The 22459-nt window shown below is 38.7% G+C and overlaps 1 protein-coding gene across 3 annotated transcripts in view; it reads right to left on the minus strand.

Moving 5' to 3' along the window:
• TBC1D12 (TBC1 domain family member 12) overlaps positions 1 to 22459 on the minus strand; it is an 83460-nt gene that overhangs the window by 17183 nt on the left and 43818 nt on the right. Inside the window, exons 3-10 of one of the 3 annotated variants that reach the window (XM_072995305.2) lie at positions 21865 to 21921; positions 19159 to 19203; positions 13433 to 13548; positions 8663 to 8745; positions 5344 to 5461; positions 4137 to 4243; positions 2955 to 3035; positions 1768 to 1862 (exon numbers count right to left, since the gene is read on the minus strand). In XM_072995305.2, the coding sequence (XP_072851406.2) occupies positions 1768 to 1862; positions 2955 to 3035; positions 4137 to 4243; positions 5344 to 5461; positions 8663 to 8745; positions 13433 to 13548; positions 19159 to 19203; positions 21865 to 21921 (702 nt within the window). The remainder of the gene's footprint in view (positions 1 to 1767; positions 1863 to 2954; positions 3036 to 4136; positions 4244 to 5343; positions 5462 to 8662; positions 8746 to 13432; positions 13549 to 19158; positions 19204 to 21864; positions 21922 to 22459) is intronic. The other 2 variants (XM_072995306.2, XM_072995308.2) reach the window with 2 other exon arrangements.

The raw sequence follows: 22459 nt of genomic DNA on the forward strand, positions 1-22459 counted from the left end.
GCTCCTTAATAATGCAGAACTATGATCCGACCCCTAAAACCTTCCTGTCCCCCAGGTGTATGCAATGCTATCTGGCTTTCCTATTTAGCAGACTAGAGTCAAAAAAGAACCAGAGAATTTCTGCTTCTGCTCGCACTCATTTAAAGCTAAAACCCCACCTCTTCAGACCATGCGGTCTGGGAGAACAAAGGTCAGCCTAGAAGAAAATACCTCACCTAATAAAATGTCCTCCCAAACACAGCTCACCTCCTGCCTCAGCTTCCTCATCAGGAAAAGGACTTAAAGCTGCTGCTTGCACTCATCACGAACTACACCACCACAAATCAAGCATGAGCCAGTGAAGTAAGTCATCTTCCGAGTTAAGGTCATTAGCAACACCACCAATGTGAATGAACTTGGCTGTTATACCATATTCCAAAATATACAGTTAAACAGCACTGGTTTTACCAAGAGAAATTCAGTAGTGACAAAACTCAACTCTGAATTCACAACAGCAATAAACCAGAAGACTTTTCAAATACAGAGAAAAACTTTTGCATAACTCATAAGGTTTTTGTTCCTTTCCACTCATATAGCATCTGAACACTTTCACATATAAAAAGCAGCCTACTCGAAGAGTCCCCTCCAAGCAGAAAGGAGACCTCCGTCTCAACCACGTATGCAATTTTCTGAACAAGTGATTTTGAGTAGGACACTGTCAAGTTCTAGGTTCATCCTAAATTTGTTGAGGAAAACAGAAATGGTGAACGTTTAAAATATATATATTAAAAATACACCTAACACTTGCAGGCCTATATATACAGTAACTACAGAGCAGCCTTTCTACCAAATGTTTTCTTGCTGCTTAAAGCTGAAATCACCTTAGAGCAGGGGTCTTTAAAGTATGGCCCATGGGCCACATCTGGCCTGCCTGGCCTTTTTATCCGGTCTGTGTGTGGGGGTGGGAGTGGGGGTGGGCAAGTGTGTGTCCATCTGTGCATGCGTTCCATCGGCCCCTGAAAATCTTGAAAATATATTATGTGGCCCTCCATGTGAAAAGTTTGGAGATCCCTGCCTTAGAGTACTGGCATAGAGAAAACCACTTTTCCTATTGGCTGTAGTGAATTAAAACTGCCTCCAACTAACCAGGTGGTCTCTGGCTATAATCATTTTCTGTCACTAGAAAGAAAAGAAAAGCTCTCAGCCTCCAAAATTTGCTGTGTTTGCTTAATGAGGCAAGGCAATGGAAGCTTAGCTACTTTACATTTCTATTTCTGTGCAGCAGAGAGTAAAATGAATCACTGCCCCCCACACCCAGCATTCACCAGCTTGCAAACTGCGTGACTAGCAGCTTTTGCTCTCTACTAACCAAGCACAGAGAAACAAAGAGTAATGTCATCTGCATGTAGGTCATTTTAAGTGCTAAATTCCTTAACTGAGGGGTTTAAATTAATTAACATTTCCCTATTAATTACATTATGTTCAGTGTACAGCTAGCAACTGGCCATGTGGCTCTTATAACCACAATGAGCAACAGATCACAGAAATTATTTATTCCAAATAACACATTAAATTATATAGTGTATTACAGGATACAGTACAGGCTCATTCAATTATTTTGTAAACAAATGCCTATGGTCTTGATCAACTGAATGAAATCATGACAGAAAATTCTAATTTCTGTAAAAAGCACTCTGAGACAAATGTATAGGTTTTAGCATTAACTACAAGAGAAAAAACATAGTGTTTTAAACTTTTTACTTCTGATCAAAGTCAAAAACATTTTACCTTCTGAAAAATATAGAGGGATGGAAATGTGCGGGATATATCCAATTTTATTAGTTCCAAACTAGCCTCCCGGTCAGCAACAGATACTCCAGCATCTAGATTAAACATGCAGATGTATAGGAATTACTGAATACTGATTTACCTAATAATGTAAGGCTATGTCAGTCACTCAGTTCAACTGCTACTTCAAACAAATCACAGACATGTTTCAAAGGAAATAATATTTATTAAAGCAAGTGAGTATAGAGAGAAACTGGGCAATTATTTCATTTAACCATCATTTCAACATGTGACAGCAGTCAAACTGATTTATTCTAGAAGTCAGTAGTGATAATCCATTTCCTTAACCGAAACATGCATGCATATGTTACTAGTGTGCTTCATATTCTCTCATCACCTCAATTTTGCCTTTGTTTCCCTACTAGTCTATAGCTGGCAAGGGAGAGCAACCCGAATTAGTGTCACCCATTGTTAACATGGGGAAGAATGCCCCAATTCTAAGTGATTATGGACTATGGAACTCCCTGGACTTACCCATCTACCTTCCCCATCCAGCCTGATTTAACCATGACAGCAACTCATTAACCGGAAATACAAAAAAATCAATGTGACTTTCTAGCTGTACCCAATGCTCACACATCCCCTTTAGCAGAAAGTAGTCCTACTATATCCATTTGTTTGCTCCTCTGAAAATATGGTCATATTCTTTCAGATAATTCAATTTCTATTTTCCTAAACAAAAATGTTTTGGAAAACCCTTTCTGGTTAAGTGAAAAATCAATGTTACAAGAGGAATCCTGCAGACAATCTCTCCAATTTGATCATGGCTTGGAACAGAATTCCTACAGGCCTGCATCCCTGTACTCCTGCTGCAATCAATAGTAGCCTGAAAATGCCTAGTGTTCTCTGTTTTTCCTTTAGCCTTAGACACACCCAAAAATCTTATGTGATACAGGCTGCTCAGAACAATATCACTTCAGAGAACAGATAGAGAAGTGCTTACACTCCTCCCTTGCATGGTAGTTTTCTGTGAGCAATTATCAAACATAAGATCATCTGCTACATTCTTTAACCCTTTGAGTGCTTTGCTACACTACCAAATTTTTGAATGTGTGGTTTGGCTCTTGCTTTCTCACTAGAATGCATACTGAAATGCTGCTAGATACAGCAATACCATCCCAACATACCTTCAGCATCATTCTCAGCACCTGTCTCTCCAAATGACTTCCATCGTTCCTTTGCTCTAGATAAGAAAATTTCATAGAGTTCTGTAAAAAATAAGCCAAAAGGTGTATTTATCAGTACAGTCCTTTGGATTTTTACTGTCATGCTGTTTTTTATTTTATGCAATTTTATCATAAAGATGAAGGCCAAAATATGAGTAATTGGGGAAATTCTCCATTTATCACACAATGTGACTGAAGTAAAGTGACCATACTTTCAGCTTCAATAATCTCCAGGTGGGTTTTAAAAAGTTTCAGGGCAAGAAGGGAGAAGTCAAATCCATGCTTTTGTTATATTTATTGTGTACGGAAAAATTCTAGTTATTCTTCATAAATCAGAAAATGTGTCCAAGCAACAAATATAGGAATTCTTAGAATATATGTGTTATTCCTGTTGGTAAACCAATTAGATCAACCTTTACTGAAAATAAGTGGGACGTGGTGGCGCTGTGGGCTAAACCGCAGAAGCCTGTGCTGCAGGGTCAGAAGACCAAGCAGTCGTAAGATTGAATCCACGCGACGGAGTGAGCTCCCGTTGCCTGTCCCAGCTCCCGCCAACCTAGTGGTTCGAAAGCATGCAAATGCGAGTAGATAAATAGGTACCATCTCGGTGGGAAGGTAAACAGCGTTCCGTGTCTAAATCACACTGGCCATGTGACCACGGAAAGATTGTCTTCGGACAAACGCTGGCTCTATGGTTTGAAGGGCGGGATGAGCGCCGCCCCCTAGAGTCGGACACGACTGGACAAAAATTGTCAAGGGGAACCTTTACCTTTACCTTTACCTTACTGAAAATAAGGAAAATCAAACATGGCAAAACAATCTCTTCATAAAAAGTAAGATTGTAGGTGTTTGTTTTTAAAAAAGAACTCTTTAATGAGAATTGTGTTAGGCATGGGCTACTTACATTTAAGCATATATAGCACCACTGGCCAGTTTATTGCCTTCATTTGAAAATAGATTAAGGATCTTGCAGCTTTTTATCTCTTCAAAGCAAAGCAAAACTGCTATGTTATTGAGATTTTCAGCAACTTTTCCTCACCAGTACAAAAATTAACACAGACTCAGTGAAACCAGTATTGGATTACATCGTCTTCAAAGAATACCACACTAGTAAGGATCCAATTTCTATGCTTCAACACGTACCAGGAGTGATATTCAGTTCATTTCCTACAGCAAGACTCCAAACCCTCCCACGGACACTTGGAGGTAACCCTTGCCACCACAGTTCTCGAACTCTCCTTGTAGTACGCCTATACAGAGCAAGGAGGAAGAGGAGGATTAAATATTTTTGGAGTCCAGACATTTTAATTGTCACTTGACATTTCCACATTGTCTGAAGAGGCCATGTTGGCAGGGGAATCCTGAGAATGGTACATAAAAAACAAAACAAAAACAAAACACACACCTATCTTTGAAGAGATGCCAGTCCCTTTCTTTACAGAACTTTGAGCTCAACAATGATGATTTCATGTAGCAAATAAAAGTCAATAATGCCTTAGGGCAGTGGTTCTTAACGTGGGCGATAATGCCCCCCAGGGGGTGATTTCATTTTTCAGGGGGGCGGTAGAATGAAAAGGGGCGGCGTGGGGGCGCTGGAGCAGAAGGGGGGCGGTAGGGGGGCGCTGGAGGAAGCCAAACCTGCTAAGATGGCTGCAGCCTTTTTACAGTGTGCATGAATATATATTTGCCTCCAATCTTAATTTAGTTTCAGAGTTTTTGTCTTGAAATTTTTAGTTCCTATATTGTGGTTTGTTTTTATGCCCTTTTTATATTTCTTTTTGCGTCTTAAAATTCGCTTGCAACTAAATCATTAAATGTTACTTTTTGGGGGCATTTCATTTTCTTGGAATTGAATTTTGTTTTCAGGGGTCATTGGATTTAAGTGTCATAAATAAATAAATAAATAAATAAATAAATAAATAAATAAATAAATAAATAAATAAATAAATAAATAAATAAATAAGAAAGATGTCATCACCTCAGGGAGGGGGGCGATGATAACTTCCTCAATGGCTCAAGGGGGCGTTTCTTTCAAAAAGGTTAAGAACCACTGCCTTAGGGTACATATTTCAAACAACTGCCAATTAAAACTCCACCCTTCCAGATGGTATTTCTAAACAATATTACTGGATACTAGAACCCAACTCCGGGAGGCAGTGGAGGACAGGAGGGCCTGGCGTGCTCTGGTCCATGGGGTCACAAAGAGTTGGACACGACTAAACAACAAAATAGAATTCTGGACCATGATCAGTCATAAGAGATTATTGAGAATAGAAAGACAGACATGCAATACTTTAAAGGGACACTAATGTCTGTACCAAACTTATATTACCACACTGTCTATACTTACATAGTCTCCCAATTAGGTAGTATTTCATTGACCCAAATCACCATAGCACTAGCAATATTCTCCTCTTGCTTGAAGCGTTCTTTCATTATTTTCTTCCTTCTGTGTGCATCCTTAATTTCTATTAAATCCAGAAATTTAAATGCAATGGTTTTAGAGTTTTAGAGCTTTGTATTAAGACTGCAGATTGTATCACTAGAGACTATGGGTGACCAAAGCGCAAGTCACTTCCAGTTTTCTCACATTCCACAGTACAGAATTAGGTTTAAACAGAAATACTAGCTTTACACCACACCTTTTCCTCTTCATCTTATGCATGCTAATCATACACTTGATTACACAGTTTTAACCTCTATACAAAAAATAACTTGTGTTCTGCAGTTACAAAACAACAAAAATATCAAAATTTACAATCTTTTTTTGATTCAAAACTATTTGTATTCATATACGAATACCCTCACACAGCTGAACTTAATAAGGGTCTGGGCCCCTGGGGCTGGACTGTCCACTCATGTGTCCAGAGGCAGTGGCAGCCTCGCTTTTCCTTCCAATCACTCTCGGAGCCCTGCTCATCTAGCCTCTCCTGGCAATGGGAGGGAGGATGAGTCTCTCTGCAAGGCTGCCAAGTTGCTAGCCAAGCAGTGCTCTGGGAGTGATTAGAAGGAAGGGTGAAGCCACCGCCACTGCTGGATGTGTGAGTGAACAGTCCAGCCCCACGCAGCTGGACGCCCATTAAGTCTAGTTGTGCGGGGGTATTCGAATATGAATACCCCCATCTCTATTCAAGATATTTGAATCAGATTCAGGACATTTCTTCACTCCTAAAACTCTGTTGAAATTAATTTATTAACCAAAAAAGCTTAAAAGGAAATGCTACAGCCCACTCACTTGACAAGATAAATGTTTTGGAATTAATGTTTTGAAATATGAAGAAGCTGTTCTGAAATTCTTCATAACAGACCATTTCTTTATTAATAACACCATGACAGGCTAAGTGAAACCAGACATAATTAGTTATTAACTAAATTTCAGATCATACATAGTCTTTTAATAATAGTAGGTTCTTAATGAACTAAGGAAAGGTAATAGGTTAGAGCAGTGACAGCGAACCTTTTTGGGCCTGAATGCCCAAACTGGGGGGTGGGGGTGGGGAAACAATGGGTGGCAGCGGAAACAACAGTGGAAGGGGAAATCCCGGGCACGGAGGTGCCTCAGGACCCCACTCCGGATCCGCCGCCAGTGCCAGCTGCTCCGGATCCTGGCCCACCACCTGTCGGGGTGTCAGCTCAGGTTTGGCTGTGGGGGGGAGGGAGTAGCGATCCAGTGACTTATGGCTTGCATGCCCACAAAGAGGGTTCTGCATGCCAGCTGTGGCACGCGTGCCATGGGTTCGCCACTGCTGGGTTAGAGCATAAGCAGATCTAAATTTGATTCAACTTAAAGTGAATAATGGAACAAATTACTAACTATCATGTTAGGTTCATGCAGAAAGAAAGTGTTTTGTTGCTTCTTGAAGACAAGCAAATACATTATGGAATGAACTTTCATATATTAGAGCCCACTCTAGAGCATGTCATTCTATCCTCTGTTGGCAAGGGTGCACGCGTGTGTGCGTGCGCGCGCGCGCACACACACACACACACAATGGCATACAAATACAAATGATGTAGATGGCAAATAAAACCAGTACAGCCTGAATCTTGAATTACAGTACTGCATTGTTAAACTACCTCTTTGCATTTCATTCCCATGGAGCCCTATCCTTCAGTCTGCCCCCTAACATTCCTATATGCACTTGCCCACCAATACTTAATATATCTTATTAAGCTGCCACAAGAACTACACAATTTATGCCACAAGAACCCCACTATACCTTAAAGTACCACAAGTCTATCTGTTATAAACTATGTGGTGTTTAAAAGCAGATAATATCTCCAGTTGTGTTTTAGTTCCCACTAGAACGTTTGCAACACTTTAAAAAGTTGGTATTCCTAAACTCGGCAGTACATAGAGATACAAGGTGGAATACAAGGGTTGTAATCAGATGCTTTATACTTTACTACTGAATTCTCCCACGTAAAACTGAAAATTTGTGTTTGTTTTCAATTAAAAGTATTTAATCTTCAGCTTTAGGACTGCTTCATATATTTTGTATACAGACATAACTGTCTTTCTTTTGTGGGTTTGTTTGTTTGTTTTTTAAAACACTGACCCCACAGCATGTGAGCAATCAAGGCTAATGCAACCCACCAGGGATTTAATGTGCGTATTTTTGCTGCATGCCAGGATGGGCCAAATTTGAAATGTAGGCCTGAATATACCATAATATACATTTTATTGGTTCACACAATACTACCTGTGTAGAGGAATAAAATTTTCAGAAAAAGTGTAATTAAGTGGTTAACTATCCTGGCTGATTAACATATACAACATGCCTACAAATGAATAGTTTCATTGACTCTGGAATCTGATCTATCATTACATACAAAATTGATCATCCTCACAGAATTTAACATTTGTGAAGGGGGGATGGAAAGTCATGAAGCAATTCAATACGTATGTATACACTCATGTATCAAGTGATATAAGCTCTGAGTACACAAGCAAATGTATTTTTTACAAGACAGTTTAAATATCTTAGGCTAAAAGTTATAGTATTGATGGTGGGAGGCAAAGACAAAATGCTATTCTGAGAAAGGTTGATTAGGAGTAAGGGGTCACCTGTTTTCCCATAAAGAAAGCATATTGGTTCCTGAATATAATCCATAAAAGTGTTTTATAAAATCGTTTTATAATTATTGCCTCCTCTTGTATTTACCTTCCTGAAATCTGAAATCCCCAACTGAAGCCCTGCTGAATATCCTGCCACTCTGAGAACCTAGGTTTGTTGGTATAAGAGATAGGGTTTTATTTGCAACAGCCACCCCACTGTGGAGTCCCTTCCCAAATAAAGTTAGATAGGATGCAACTCGAAAACTGCTCTCTTCCAAAAGACCTTTGATATCTAGATTTCGTTTTTTGAAAAAATGTTTAGTTAATGTTTAGATCTGCTTTTAATGAATGTTTCTGTCTCTTAAACATTTTTTCAGTCAGTTTTAATAACTGTTTTATATACTGTTATATTGTTTTATAAATCATTCTGAGAGCTCCGTTAGACAGAAAGACACTAAACAAATGTTTTAAGTGAATAAATAATGTTTAAAAACTAGTTTTCTTTCACCTAGAAAATTTCTGTTCAACATCTTTTCATATATATGTATCAGTTATTATGTATTAATCATTTTGGAGACAGGCAATAGTATTTTCATTAGATTATCCATACCTCTCTTTTTTGCTTCTGCAACCATTTCATCATATTCTTGTCTGTGACGCAAAGCCTCTTCTACCGATTTGGCAGGAAGATTCCTGGAAAAAAAGGTTGCAAATATATATACAGGTGGCTGAGTTGACCTAAAGACTACTGTCTTGTTTTACCTCTCATGCAAAGGGAATGAATATCCATACTATACTCATTCCAAATACAATCTCCTTTTCTAAGCCCTGCAGGCTATCATAACTGTTTTATTTAAGGAAGATTTTGAACCTAAAATCTCAGGATATGGACAACTGAAGGAATAGATGATAGACAGAATGAAGTATACTACAAAGGGCACAATTCTGGATATAATTCAAGTTCAGAATTTATGAAGTATGTTTTTGGGAAGGTATCTAAAGGAGAATTGATGGGATCAATGTATGAAGTAGTAGATGGTGTTTCCAACGTTTAAATATTATTGCTTCCCTCTAAAGAATATTGGAATTTTTTAAATTCAGTAAGCATACTGAGAGCTTCTTTTAGAGATCTTTAACCCTCTTTCATAGATTTTCCACAAGAGAGGAGATGTCCACTAAACCATTTTTTAAGTCTGCAGGTACATATGACCAAGAAAACTAGAGTACAACTGAATACAAATTTGGATACTGGAATAATAATACTAGAAGTCTATGGGAACTGCCACTGTCTATAGGACAGAATTTCACTGTACAGTCATTCACACATCCAGGTTTAAGATACTGCCTTGCATAGTAACATCTATAACATTTATTTCAAGAATGTATAACACAAGCAATTTTTCATCTCCAAGACCCTTTGGAGACTTCACCACTCCATCCAGACAAAGCAGAAAGCAACTGGAAAGTCATTTCTAGTTGTCTCACACAAAATTATTTCCAGTGCTAAAATACAACTATTTTTACACAAATAAGGTGGAGGGCTGCACTGGATTTTACGGGAGAACTATGCTCCTTAGACATATAGCTATAAGGCTGTACTGATTGAAAGGTAGAGAGCAAACAGTTATTAGAGGAATGCAAACACTATACTTGAAACTGCCACAACACTGTGATTTGCTAGACACATACTAGCTTGGTGGCAACTGGTCTGTACTTCATAGGAGCAGAAAGCTGCACACCTACACCTAAAATATCATTGGCAAACAGTTGCTACAATTGAAACAACAGTACGTTTTAATACTAAATTCCTACATCTAACCTTACCAAATCTTCCCTATTTCAACCTAAAAACCCTATTGCTATGGTGGCTGGAACTGATGGGAGCTGAAATTCAGCAACATAAGGAGGACAACAAATTTTCCACCCCTGCCATAACTCCTGGACCTCATCTTCCCTATCTGACCATCTCCTCCATATCTCACATGCTACACATTTTATCTGACTCTCATCTAGATCCCAAACCCAATACAATCATCTCAAGGTGTGTTATTTAAAGCACAACAGAACACATAAAATAGTGTGAGTCCAACACACCCAGCTGTTAGGTTACCTCAAGCTAATGCCTGAACTCCTGTCTCCAGGAATCCTACAAAACTGAATGACCTCCAGAGAAAAATCAGAAACCTGTATTAGTCACAGCTGGCATTTATCCCAATTAAGAGTTAAAGCTGAAATGAAACCAAACAATCTTTGACAAGCAAATCCAAACTCATCTGAGTATCACCGTGGTGGCACAGTGATACTCACTGCTGAGTATCTGCTGCAATAATTTCAGACAACATCAGCTTGTCTTATTCTATAAGCTTTATTTATCTATGTTCCTAATGCATAAACTTCAGAATTTTTGGAAAATCCAAACGTCTTGCACCTATGATGCAAATTGTAGACACAAATACTTAAAAAACTTCCCTGCAACTTATTAAATAATGCAAAGAATGCAACTTAAATTATAGGTCATGTTTGAATAAGTCATGTTTGAATCCAAAATACAGGGACAACAGTATAATAAAATATGAAAAAGAATGTTTTAAATTACTGATAACGGAAGAGCATATAGCCCAATAAGAGTACATCTCAGGAATACATCAGTGAAAAGCTTCATGGCGCAGTGGTTAAACTGCTGTACTGCAGCCAAAACTCTGCTCACAACCTAGGATCAATTCCAGGTAGCCAGCTTGAGGTTCACTCACAATTCCAAGGTCAGCAAACTGAGTGTCCAGCTTGCGGGGAGGGGGAGATCTGGGACAAACATGTAACCTGCATAATTAAATTGTAAACCTCCCAGAGAGTGCTTTAATTACTATGGGGAAGTATGTAAGCAACACACATGGGGAAGTATGTAAGCAACACACTTTGCTTTTTTAAAGAGGGGTGTGTGTGTGTGTGTGTGTGTGTGTGTGTGTGTGTGTGTGTGTGTGTGTGTGTGTGAGAGAGAGAGAGAGAGAGAGAGAGAGAGAGAGAGAGAGAGAGAGAGAGAGAGAGAGAGTCTGTTCTCCAGAGTCCAAGTCCATCACTCTGTCCACTATACCACACTGGGAATTTATTGTAACTTTAACTAATATTTAGTTGTATTTTAAAATCATAGTTCCACTGACCATAAATCATTTCTTCCTGCTAACCCAGTTTTTCCAATAGTAGGAAACCACTGATGTGCTGCCATAATATAAAATCTCATAAACTTTGCATCTGCTCAAATTCCTGGCCTAAGAACAGAAATTTTGGCAAGCACCTATATTTTGCCTGTTCATACTACTCTAGGAAATGTCTGTCTGACATATCTGCTAGTTTAGTAATAACATGGAATCCTAAAACCTATATTTCATCGTGCATGACTGTAGTGGTTCTAAGCCAAGCTGAGCGGTGGGGTGCGCTCTTGATTATTGTCACCGAAAATCAAATCGTCAGTTGGCGGTTTAGATTGTTCTGTGTCCATTTTTAGTGTCTTAGCCATTCTAGACACCATTTGCACATACGAGGAAAAATACTCAGATGGAGATGAGGGGTGGGGGTCAGCTGCACCTGAACCCATTATTTCTCCTTCAGGTAGATCATCTGCTGATGCATCATGACAAGTTTCATCATCAGGAGGATAGGCGTTAGTTGAAAAATCTGCCTCTTCCTCTGATGTGGAAGGTGAGTGCTGTCTTTTACAATGTTTTTCCATGGTAGTAGATGTAGACTTAGTGTGTTGGGAAGATGACAAGACTGTCGACGCCAAAAAAGGTGGCACAGGTCCTTGCTGAGCCTGTGCAGTCTTCGGGCGATGTGTTCGCTTATCATTTTTGTCGACATCGACAATTTTTCGGTGTCAACGTCAACGGGGAGATGTAGAAAGAGAGGAGAAAGATGTTGAGGAATATGAACGTCTCGACCTCTTCTTTCGTCTATAAAGATCAGTCGATGTTGAAGAGGATTCTGACTTGGAGGAGTCTCGTCGATGGCGGCGCTTTTTTCGGTCAGTTTCGGAGTCGTCGGAGTCGTAGTGTTTCTTATGTCGACGTCAAGATGATCGATGACAAGAACGGTGCTGGTAAGACAGTAAATGCTTAGTCTTCTCAGTTTCTTGCATGGAGGCGAAGTCGGTCTTGACTGAACCGATGCCGAAGAAGGAGCCGGAGATGCCCGCCCGGTGGACACAGGGCTATCTGGGCCAGAAGCCAAACTTGTGGTAGCTTGTACAAGTTGGCTCGGGGTCGGAGATGTCAGACCCACAGGTAGTATTGACTCCGCTTGTCTAGGAGGTAGCGAGGTTGCTGCCTCAGACATTCCCGATCCCGGGAAGAGTCCTCCAAAATCGGTGAAGGAATCGATGCCAAGACTGGAGGCAGTTGTTTGAGGGGTTCTTTAGATTTAATAGAACCTTTTGGCTTGGTTTGTTTGGCACATTTAACCGAAATGGAACTGGAGGCGGAGGTGGGTGGAGCATGCACTATTGGGGCAACTTAAACTTTGTTACTTTTCTCTTCAAGCTCTAGAATATTCTGAGAGGTCCAGCGCAGGCGCTGATTTAACCCTTTTGTGTGTATTCAGAGGCCACAATGAAGAATACTGCTTTTCATTCATTCGCCTGTCACATTATTGTTACTTTTCTCTTCAAGCTCTAGAATATTCTGAGAGGTCCAGCGCAGGCGCTGATTTAACCCTTTTGTGTGTATTCACAGAGGCCACGATGAAGAATACTGTTTTTCATTCATTCGCCTGTCACATTTCTTTCAGAACGTTATTTATGATAATATCATTTCTAAATGTATAGATCATAACCAAAACATTCATTTAGTTGCCAAGACTGTCAGTAATTAACAGGCTTTGCTCTGTCAGAGCTGGCTAATTGTTTTAATGACTTGTGTAAACTATTTTTTTCAAGTAAACTATTTAAAAGTACTTTCCTTTCACAGCAAATTTTCCTGCACCCCCTTAATTTTTCTAACTCTCTTAAACACACAGTTTCAAATCTTGACAGAGACACCAGCTTGAGAAGCATTGTTATAAAAGTATTTAACCAGATCACTTTGGATTTATAAATCTCATGTAGAATGCATAGCATTTACAGATTATAGTGATGTTGAGCATCAAACATTTACAATTAAAAGTATACATATAAAATTTAAGTATACAGGAGAAATAGCTTTTGTTTCAACACTTCTATGTGACAGATATAATAAAATGAGGTTTTGCTATTAAATGCAGTGGGACACGTTTGCTAAAATTAAAGCATAAAGTACTTAGCAAACTGACTACCATCAGAAACTAGCCTGGAAAAAAAATTACTTTCTGGCATGAAATTGATATTATGCTTGAAAAATTTTTACTAGAAACTTACGATGGTCGATCCTCCAGAATAAGAGCAGTAGTTGAAAGTGGCTCAAATTCAAAGTGTCTACGTCTTGTTGCCTGGGGGGCAGGTTTGCACAGTTTTCCTGTTCTTGCTTCATATTCCTAAACAAAATTGAATTATATGTACTCAGTATATTTCTTTTTTTTAATTATTACTATTCATAAATACAAAACATGCAGAACAACAATAATATGACCTAACAAAATTATATTTTGTGTATTTCTAATTGTGATAAAACTGAACAGTTCAAGATTCAATGCAACAATAAAATGGGTAATCTGGGTACTATCAGCTTTATATCAATACTGCTAGCAACCATACTGTGATAGCTTTTAAGATACAAGGGTGAGAAATGTTATACTGATAATTATGTGTGCATGTGACATGCACATGCAAACTATGATTAGCCAAGTTATATGAAATAAACATATGCAAGTTAGAACTTGTATGAAGCATAAACAAAAAGAAATGGACACAAGGAAAATAACCCTCTACTTACTGAAAGAGATATCTGTCTACTTAGGATGCAACAAAAATGTATTATAAGAGTCACTGGCTGGCCCACATACTGTCCCTTTCCCACCCTTCCTCCAGCATGCCAGTTAGGAAGAGAGATAACTTTCTATTTCTGTTTCTGACTGATCACTAAATGTTCAATCCAAATCTCAAACTGTGGGTTTAACTGGAGTTAAACAAGCTAATTACACTTAGTAGTTTGGTTTGTTTCAAGTAAAATAAATCAAGTCTACTTGCAGTTTGTAACACTAACACAGAGATTAGTCTAAAATGAAAGGCAGTGCTTCTGATTTCCTTTTGGCTATTCCAGAAAGAGAAAGGAAAAGAAACATAAACTCCAGGTTTGCTGTGGTGCTTTCCCATTATAATTAAATCACGGTCTACTCTTATGTTTGAATGGTGCTTCTGACTTTAATCTCAGTTGCCAAAGCAATTTGAAGATACAGAGGGGTATAGACCTTCTGCCAAATTAATAAATCACACTGTCTTGAAAGTAACTTTGCAGCTGCATTGTATACCAAAACAGTATTAAACAAAGTGCTTTTACCCATCTTTCCATACATATAAACAAATCCCATTGCTTAACACATAAAAATGACATGAACTATCAACTTTTAGTCAAAACCACACTTTAAGAAAGGTTTGAAAAAAATGCATTCAGGTGGTTTTACTTTTAACTTTGCACTAGATATTTACTTTTTAGTATAAGGAGATCAGGGCACTTTACTGCTAATCTACTGAATACAGCTTTCTATGAAAGATTCCTAAAAGCCATCCCGAACACCAACACATTCCATTTTACACTATTAAAAGCATCTAATTTGTTTATAACTGACAATTATACTTTTTTTAAGTACTGGATTTGTTACTACTACATAATCAAAGTCAGACATACTCAGATGTATATCAATTTTCTCATTTAAAAACTTTTCTTTTTATTAAATACACAAGTAACATATTTTTATTAAATACATGGGTAACATCAGGGGATAAAAGGGCAGGTCCTCTTTTCGACTGAGAACTGGTTGAGAACCAGGAAACAGAAAGTAGGTGTCAGTGGGCAATTTTCACAATGGAGAGAGGTGAAAAGCAGTGTCCCCCAGGGATCTGTCCTGGGATCGGTGCTTTTCAACCTGTTCATCAAAGACCTGGAGACAGGGATAAGCACTGAAGTGGCCAAGTTTGCAGATGACATGAAACTTTTTCAGGTGGTGAAGACCAGAAGGGATTGTGAAGAAGAGCTCCAGAAGGATCTCTCCAAACCTGGAGAATGGGCGGCAAAATGGCAAATAAATTTCAATATAAGAAAATGTAAAATAATGCACAAAGGGGCAAAAAAAATCAAAATTTTAGTTATCAGCTAATGGGTTCTCAGCTGTCTATGATGGATCAGGAAAGAGATCTTGGTATGCTGTTGCACAGCTAGATGAAAGTGTCAACCCAGTGTGCAGCAGCAGTGAAGAAGGCCAATTCCATGCTAGGTATCATTTAAAAGGGGACTGAAAATAAAACAGCTGACAATATAATACCATTGTACAAAACACTGGTAAGGCTGCACCTAGAGTATTGTGTACAGTTCTGGTCACCGCCCCTCAAAAAAGACAGTGGAAATGGAAAAGGTGCAGAAGAGAGTGACTAAAATGATGACTGAGCTGGGGCACCTCCCTTATGAGGAAAGGCTACAGTGTTTGGGGCTCTTTAGAGAAAAAGCGCCTTGGGGGGGCCATGACAGAGATGTATAAAATTATGCAGAGGATGGATAAAGTGGATAGAGAGAAGCTCTTTTCCTTTTTGCGCAATACCAGAACCAGGGGACATCCACTCCAACGGAGTGTTGGGAGAGTGAGAACAGACAAAAGAAAATATTTCTTTACTCAGTGTGTTGTTAGTCTGTGGAACTCCTTGCCACAGGATGAGGTGATGGCATCTGGACTAGATGCCTTTAAAAGCAGATTGGACAGATTTCTGGAGGAAAAGTCAATCACAGGTTACAAGCTATGATGAGGATGTATAATCTTCAGGCTTAAAAGGAAGGTACACTGGTGCCTTGAGTTACGAATGCCCTGACCTACAAACAATTTGACTTATGAACAACTCCGGCTGCAAAATTTTGCTTTGACTTGTGGCTGGAGTTTTGACTTACAAATGGAAAAAGGCAGGAAATTCAAACTGTTGGTGGCAAATAGGCTGCTTCTTTGTAGCTCTTTCACCCCAATGGTTAGAGCAGGCAGTTAGGGAACTTTTTTACTCATGGGGCACAGGAGGAGGAAGGAGAGACAGGGCGGCTCCGGATCACAGCTGGGCACGGGAAGCCGGTGTGCTCCCTGCCCATCCCTGGTGCGGGTCTACTCACAAGTAAGTGCCGCTGAAGGCATGGGTCTACTCATGAGTAAGTTCTGCCAAAGGAGCGGGTCGGAGGGGCTCTGTGGACGGGGCTGGGCGTGCAGCAGCGGCACAGGAGGAGGAAGGAGAAGCGGCCGGGTGCCCGTGCTTTGGAAGCCCCGGAAACCTCCACAGAGGTTTCGGACTGGTAAAGTGCTGCTTTTTCCTTTTAAAAAAGTTGTTCTGGGTGAGTTTTGGAGGATAGGTTTGGGCTGGGGGGGTTACGTTTCTGTGTTGTTTTGTTTTTTGATGGTTTGTTTGTTGTTTTTTGCAGTCCCAGCATGGGACTTGCAGTGTTTTTTGTTTGTTTGTTTTTGGTATCTTTTTCTTCAGCCAGAATGGATTAATCAGTTTTCAATGCATTCCTATGGGAAATGGTGCTTTAACTTACGAACATTTTGACTTATGGCCACTGTTCCAATACGGATTAAGTTTGTAAGTCAAGGCACCACTGTACTTCAAAATGCCAGATGCAGAGGAGAGGTATCAGGAGACAGGCATCTAGTTGTTTCGTGTGCTTCCAGAGGCATCTGCTGGGGCCACTATGAGATAGAGGAAGCTGGACTAGATGGGCCCTTGACCTGACCCAGCAGGGCTCTTCTGATGTTCTTATCTCCTTCCTGCTTTCAAACACTTAACAGTGCAATTACACATTTAGTCAAACGTAAATTGCAATGAGTTTAATTAATCTCACTCTCAGGTAAGCAGGCATAGGACTGCAGTTTTAAATGTAAAAACTCAAGGTATTCAAAGACTCTTTGTTCAGAAAAAAACTGCTTTTTGCCAGAATAGTACTATTGCATCAAAGGCATTGACAGACAATAAATATTTCAAAATGTATTCAAGCAATAGTGTTGTTTCTTAAAATGGTCTTAGTTTAAGCAAGAGATATTTCATTTATGGCCTGCTAGCATTTAGGGAATCAAGTTGTGTAATAGAATACTGGGAGCTTTCGTCTTCTAAAGTTCTATTTCATTTTATGAAGCCATTCATGGACTATCATTGTGGCTTCAAATCCATCATTTCTGATTTGGCCACATAATAAAGGTTTCTTGCCTTCTGCAGTGATAGTGACGTAGAGACTGCAGCATTTATTTGTTCTTGAGCCATAAGAGCATTACAATTAAAAAAGGATTCTGAGACAGGTACCACATAAATAAAAAGACCAAGACTACGAGCCATCTTCAAATGCTAACATTACCAGCCCCTCTGTATTTCTAGCCCTGTGTTAATGCCATTTATTGTAACTGATCTTACAATTTCATCCTAAAATAATCATTCAGAAATGGAATTTGCATACTATGGTCATAGAGATTATCTTAATCCCAATTACTTGGCATACAATGACTCAGAGAATCACTGAGATTTATTACAGCCAAACATGTTTAGACTTAACTCTACAGAACAATCTTCTTCCATCTCGAATCTATAGTAACAATTTCAAAACAAGTCTATATTAAAATTTAAAATTTGACCCATGAAAGAAAACAGTGTCCCCAAACCTTCCCCAAACTTAAAAAAGTAACACAGATAGATGCTCAAACATTTTCATAAAATCTAATTAACATAATGCAAAGTATACCTATTCCAAGAATGTCAAAAACAAACAAGCGTATTTTAATTCAAACTGCACAACAGAATGTGGAAAAAACAAACAATGTCCAAGTGACTATATCATGCTCATCACTTGCCAGGCTTTTTTGTTGTAGTTGTGGCCATGTTTCCTTTTTACAGTTAAAAAAGAAAGCTTTATGCCAAAGTAATCCATGTTCTGCACCCTGTATGAATTCCATGTGCTTATCCTACTTAAATTTATCTGCTAATCATAGACAGAGGCAGGCAGCTCTGCACTGCAGTAAGCCTCACCCCATGACTTAAAAGTCCTGCCTAGCCCCACTTTTTTGCAATATACTGTACTTTACAAGGCACTGCCAAATCTGTTTCCAGGCGCCTCTTCTCAGCCACAAATTCTAGAAGACTCCTTTTCCCAAAACATCAATGGTAGTATTATCTGGCTGCCAAATTCTGCACCCAGTACTAAAATCTATGCTTGCACACTGCAATCATTGATTATACACAGGCATTGTGAAAGTCATATTAAGTAGGTACGTCAAGGCTAGCAGTGACAGGCACCTTACAAACAGCAATATTTTGACAATTGCTACTGTCTGCAAGGAAGAAAATCAATTGCCTTTTGGGACACTGTTCCCTGTGTTCATACTAGAATGCATAAAGGGCAAGAGAAGGATGAGAAATTATGAACACTGAACTCCTTTATTATGTGGTACATGTGACAAACTGAAAAAACCTTCTTTGAATGTTCTGCAACTGAGAGGTAGTGTTTTAGACAATGTAAAGCTTTAAGCGAATACTGTTACCTTGGGACTTCGCTCAACTGTAAAACCAGCCAAGAATATTAGCATCCATAAATATTATCCATAAAACTACAACTGCTTGTGCAGCATTATTAACACATATACACTATGCCTCTCCAGACTGTGTCACACAGCTGCTTGTGGGATTGGCAGCTGCTGGGTCTTATTTGACATTACATTGGGTTATGATGCACAGGAAGCTTTATGCACCCCATTAGGAAGGTACATATTATTCCACCTTTAGACCCCCCCCTTAAGGCAGCCTTCCCAAATTTAGAATCCTCAAAAACATATTACAAAACTGCCCTCATTCCCAGCATGTAGCAGTATCTCAAGGCCTAACAAATCCATTTGAACTTAAACTGGGTTTGAAAGTTTTGTTCATTAGAACATCTAATATCTGATTGTTCTCCAGATTTTTCCCTTCCCAGCACTCACCTCTTTGGTGAAATCTATATTATAAGCCTGTAGGTAGAGACCATCCTTTTAAAAAAAAGAAGAAGAAGTGCTTAGTATGTTTTACGTATTAGATAAACACACTGAGAGAACATGGATTCCTGCCATCAGACTGTAGATGCCAAGGAAATTAGACTCTTTCCGAGCTCTGCCTGATCTCATCAATCGTTTCTTTTCTATAATACAGTAGTTCCCAACTTTGGGTAACCCAGCTTCTGGGATTTGGACTGCAACTCCCAGAAGCTTTCACCACCAGCTCTGCTGCTCTGGGAGCTGCAGTCCAAGAATACCTGGACTACCCAAGATTGGGAACTACTGCCCTAATAAGTCTGTTACCATCCATACTATCCCCAAAAGAACTTAAAGAAGCACAGGATGAATAGGAAATATACAGTGACAAGATGCTGTTTAGTGGATCTCTGCCATTCCCTGCAGTACAGGAACTTTATCGTATTTCCCTAGGAAACAAAGAAAAGTAACTGAGAGACAGCAGACAAACCATATGATTCCAATTTGGGGCAATTACTGTATTCTGAAAAAATCAGAATATTTCACCGTTTCTAAGAGAGGATCCAAAGTTTAATTCTACGTGGCAACAAAGAAATGAAAACTCCAAATCCAAGAAGTAATTATTTTTATAAGATCAGGAATTTGGAACAAAGAGAGGTTTAGTACATTAGACAGCTTGGTAGCAAGCATTATAAAAAGGTTCAAATGAATTTTTATAAGCAGACTTTGAATTGGAATATATATTTTGAATTGCAAATTATATGCTAGCGTATAATTACCTCAAGAAGGGAAAACTGGAAATAACAAAATATAGAAAGTAAACATCAACCAATTATTAACATTTCCTGTTTCTTCTAAAGGAACAGTATTATTTCAATGCTACTGCTGATCCCTTCCTCACTCCACCACTATCACATACTGCAAAATCAATTAGATTTCACTCTTGCTTTTTCGTTTCTTTTAGTCAGAACTAAAATAATTAAAAAACCTTCTGTAAGGTCTTAACAAGGCAGATATATATATAAAGATCAAATAAATATTTGCAAGACAGAAAAATAAGTTCAGTATCATTAAAATACATAAAGACAGGGGGAGGAACTAGCAATCTAAATTCTTACATCTGCACATCTACTCCTATATTAACCCAGCAAGTTTCTTATTCTGATACTTGTTGGATAGAGATTCTTATACAGTACGGTTCTTATACAGTACAGTACGTGAAGCAAATCACATGTGGTTGGAATCTTTTTATTTTTCTCCTGTCTTTATCAAATACATACCTATTTAAATCCCCTCTCTCTCCCTCTCTCACCTTCTTTCTCTCTCCCACTCCCATTTATATGCCAATCTTCTTTCTGAGAACACTCAGAATGGTATACATAATTAAAATAATAAAACACTGGGAACAGTTAAAAATTAAGAGCATTTAATGGTTCAGACAAACAATAAAATCTACATGATGTATTGACTAGAATGGCTAAAGACTGACTTCACAAACACTTCCATTTTTGGACTGCACTGGGAATATGGCTCACTTCACTGGTGCAAGTAATATACTAGTGAATAAGAAGTGATGTACAGTGGAACTGTAATGGATTGGTGCATATAGTTTCTAAGTACAATACATGAATAGAATACCGTTTCCCCGAAAATAAGACAGGGTCTTATATTAATTTTTGCTCCAAAAATGCATTAGGGCTTATTTTCAGGGTATGTTTTATTTTTTTCATGTACAACATTCTACATTTATTCAAATACAGTCATGTCATCTTCTGGTTGCTGCACAATGGTGGAGGGCGGGGTTTCACTTAACTAGGGCTTATTTTGGGGGTAGGGCTTATATTATGAGCATCCTGAAAAATCCTACTAGGGCTTATTTTCAGGTTAGGTTTTATTTCGGGGAAACAGGGTAGTTATAAAACTATTCCCTCCACATGAACTTACAACTTCTTTTTCATTAGTCATCTATGAAACAATCCTTGCCTTTCAGATAAATAACTGAAGAGAGTACTCACTGTGTAATAATTTCAAATTTATTAAAGAAGCAACTCCTCTCTGCATTTACTAAATGATACAGCACTACCTGAAACACAGACATATATAGCAGCTGGCTTTTAAAAATGGGGAAATGTTGCATCCAGGTAGAAGAAATATATCTTATGGGTCCACCTGGCACCTGTTCCTGACTCTCAGATGTTTTCCTTACACTAGAATACAGTTATAAGCTTTGCTAAGCACAAGTCCATTTTACTTTCCGCAGCCCATTTGCATTTTAATATCTGGAGACTGGGAAACTGTACTAAAATTATGTGATTTCACAAAGCAGCCAGAAACAGTGGACCCACCAAAAACCTTGTACACTACAACTTTTAGGAATGCTGGGTATTCTTAAAAAGGCCTAGAGATTTTATGTCAACAAGGCAACTAGGATGAAAAAGATCACAGCTACAACAGGAAACCTGGATAAATTTTAAATGAAAACAATGGCACCAAGGCAGTATTTCAAACCAAACAAGGGCTGTAAGTAAAACTTGCTTTTCAGTAATGGCATTTAATGACTTAATGAGTTAGTGCTGTTAACTCATGCTACTACTATGTGATGTGCCATCTACTTCAATGATTGCTAAGAAGATCCCATGCATGGCATAGAGTGTGAGAGAAAAATATTAAATTTCATACCCCTGTGTTTAATAGATTGAGTGTAGATACTGATGCAACACTGCCAGAACTTTCATCCTAATGAGAGAAACAGAAGTAAATCCTTAGAGAAACATTCAACAGTCATTAATATACAATATGCATGCAAATTTTAGATTCCACTTTACAGTTTAGACATAGCACTGGCATGTCAAGAAAAAGGTTTGGTTTGATAACTGGGCAGCCTGTGAATCCATCCCCAAAACAAAATTACATCAGACAGCAGCTACAATTCTAAAGCTAGAGTGAGGAAAACTAAACAAACAAAGTGTAACAATTGAAATCTGCTCCTGACTTCTAGATGCTCAGAAAGGATCAACTCTTTCAAGAGATTATGTCAGAGATCAGGCACTGAGAAGACTTGTGTGAACTTTAACACAGAAACCAATGCCCAGTTCAAAATACTTCCTATATGTGCTTTCATATGTAAAAGTTTTTCAGATCTCCATTATTAGCCTATATTATTTCAGATCCTGCTTCTGCTAGCTCAAAATTACTGTAATATGACATTTTCAATCCTCGTTCACCATTTCCAACAAAAATCTGAAAGCCAAGAGGCCTGAAGCACTAGCCAAGG

This window comes from Pogona vitticeps, chromosome 3 (assembly GCF_051106095.1).
Source record: "Pogona vitticeps strain Pit_001003342236 chromosome 3, PviZW2.1, whole genome shotgun sequence".
Classification (NCBI taxonomy): domain Eukaryota; kingdom Metazoa; phylum Chordata; class Lepidosauria; order Squamata; family Agamidae; genus Pogona; species Pogona vitticeps.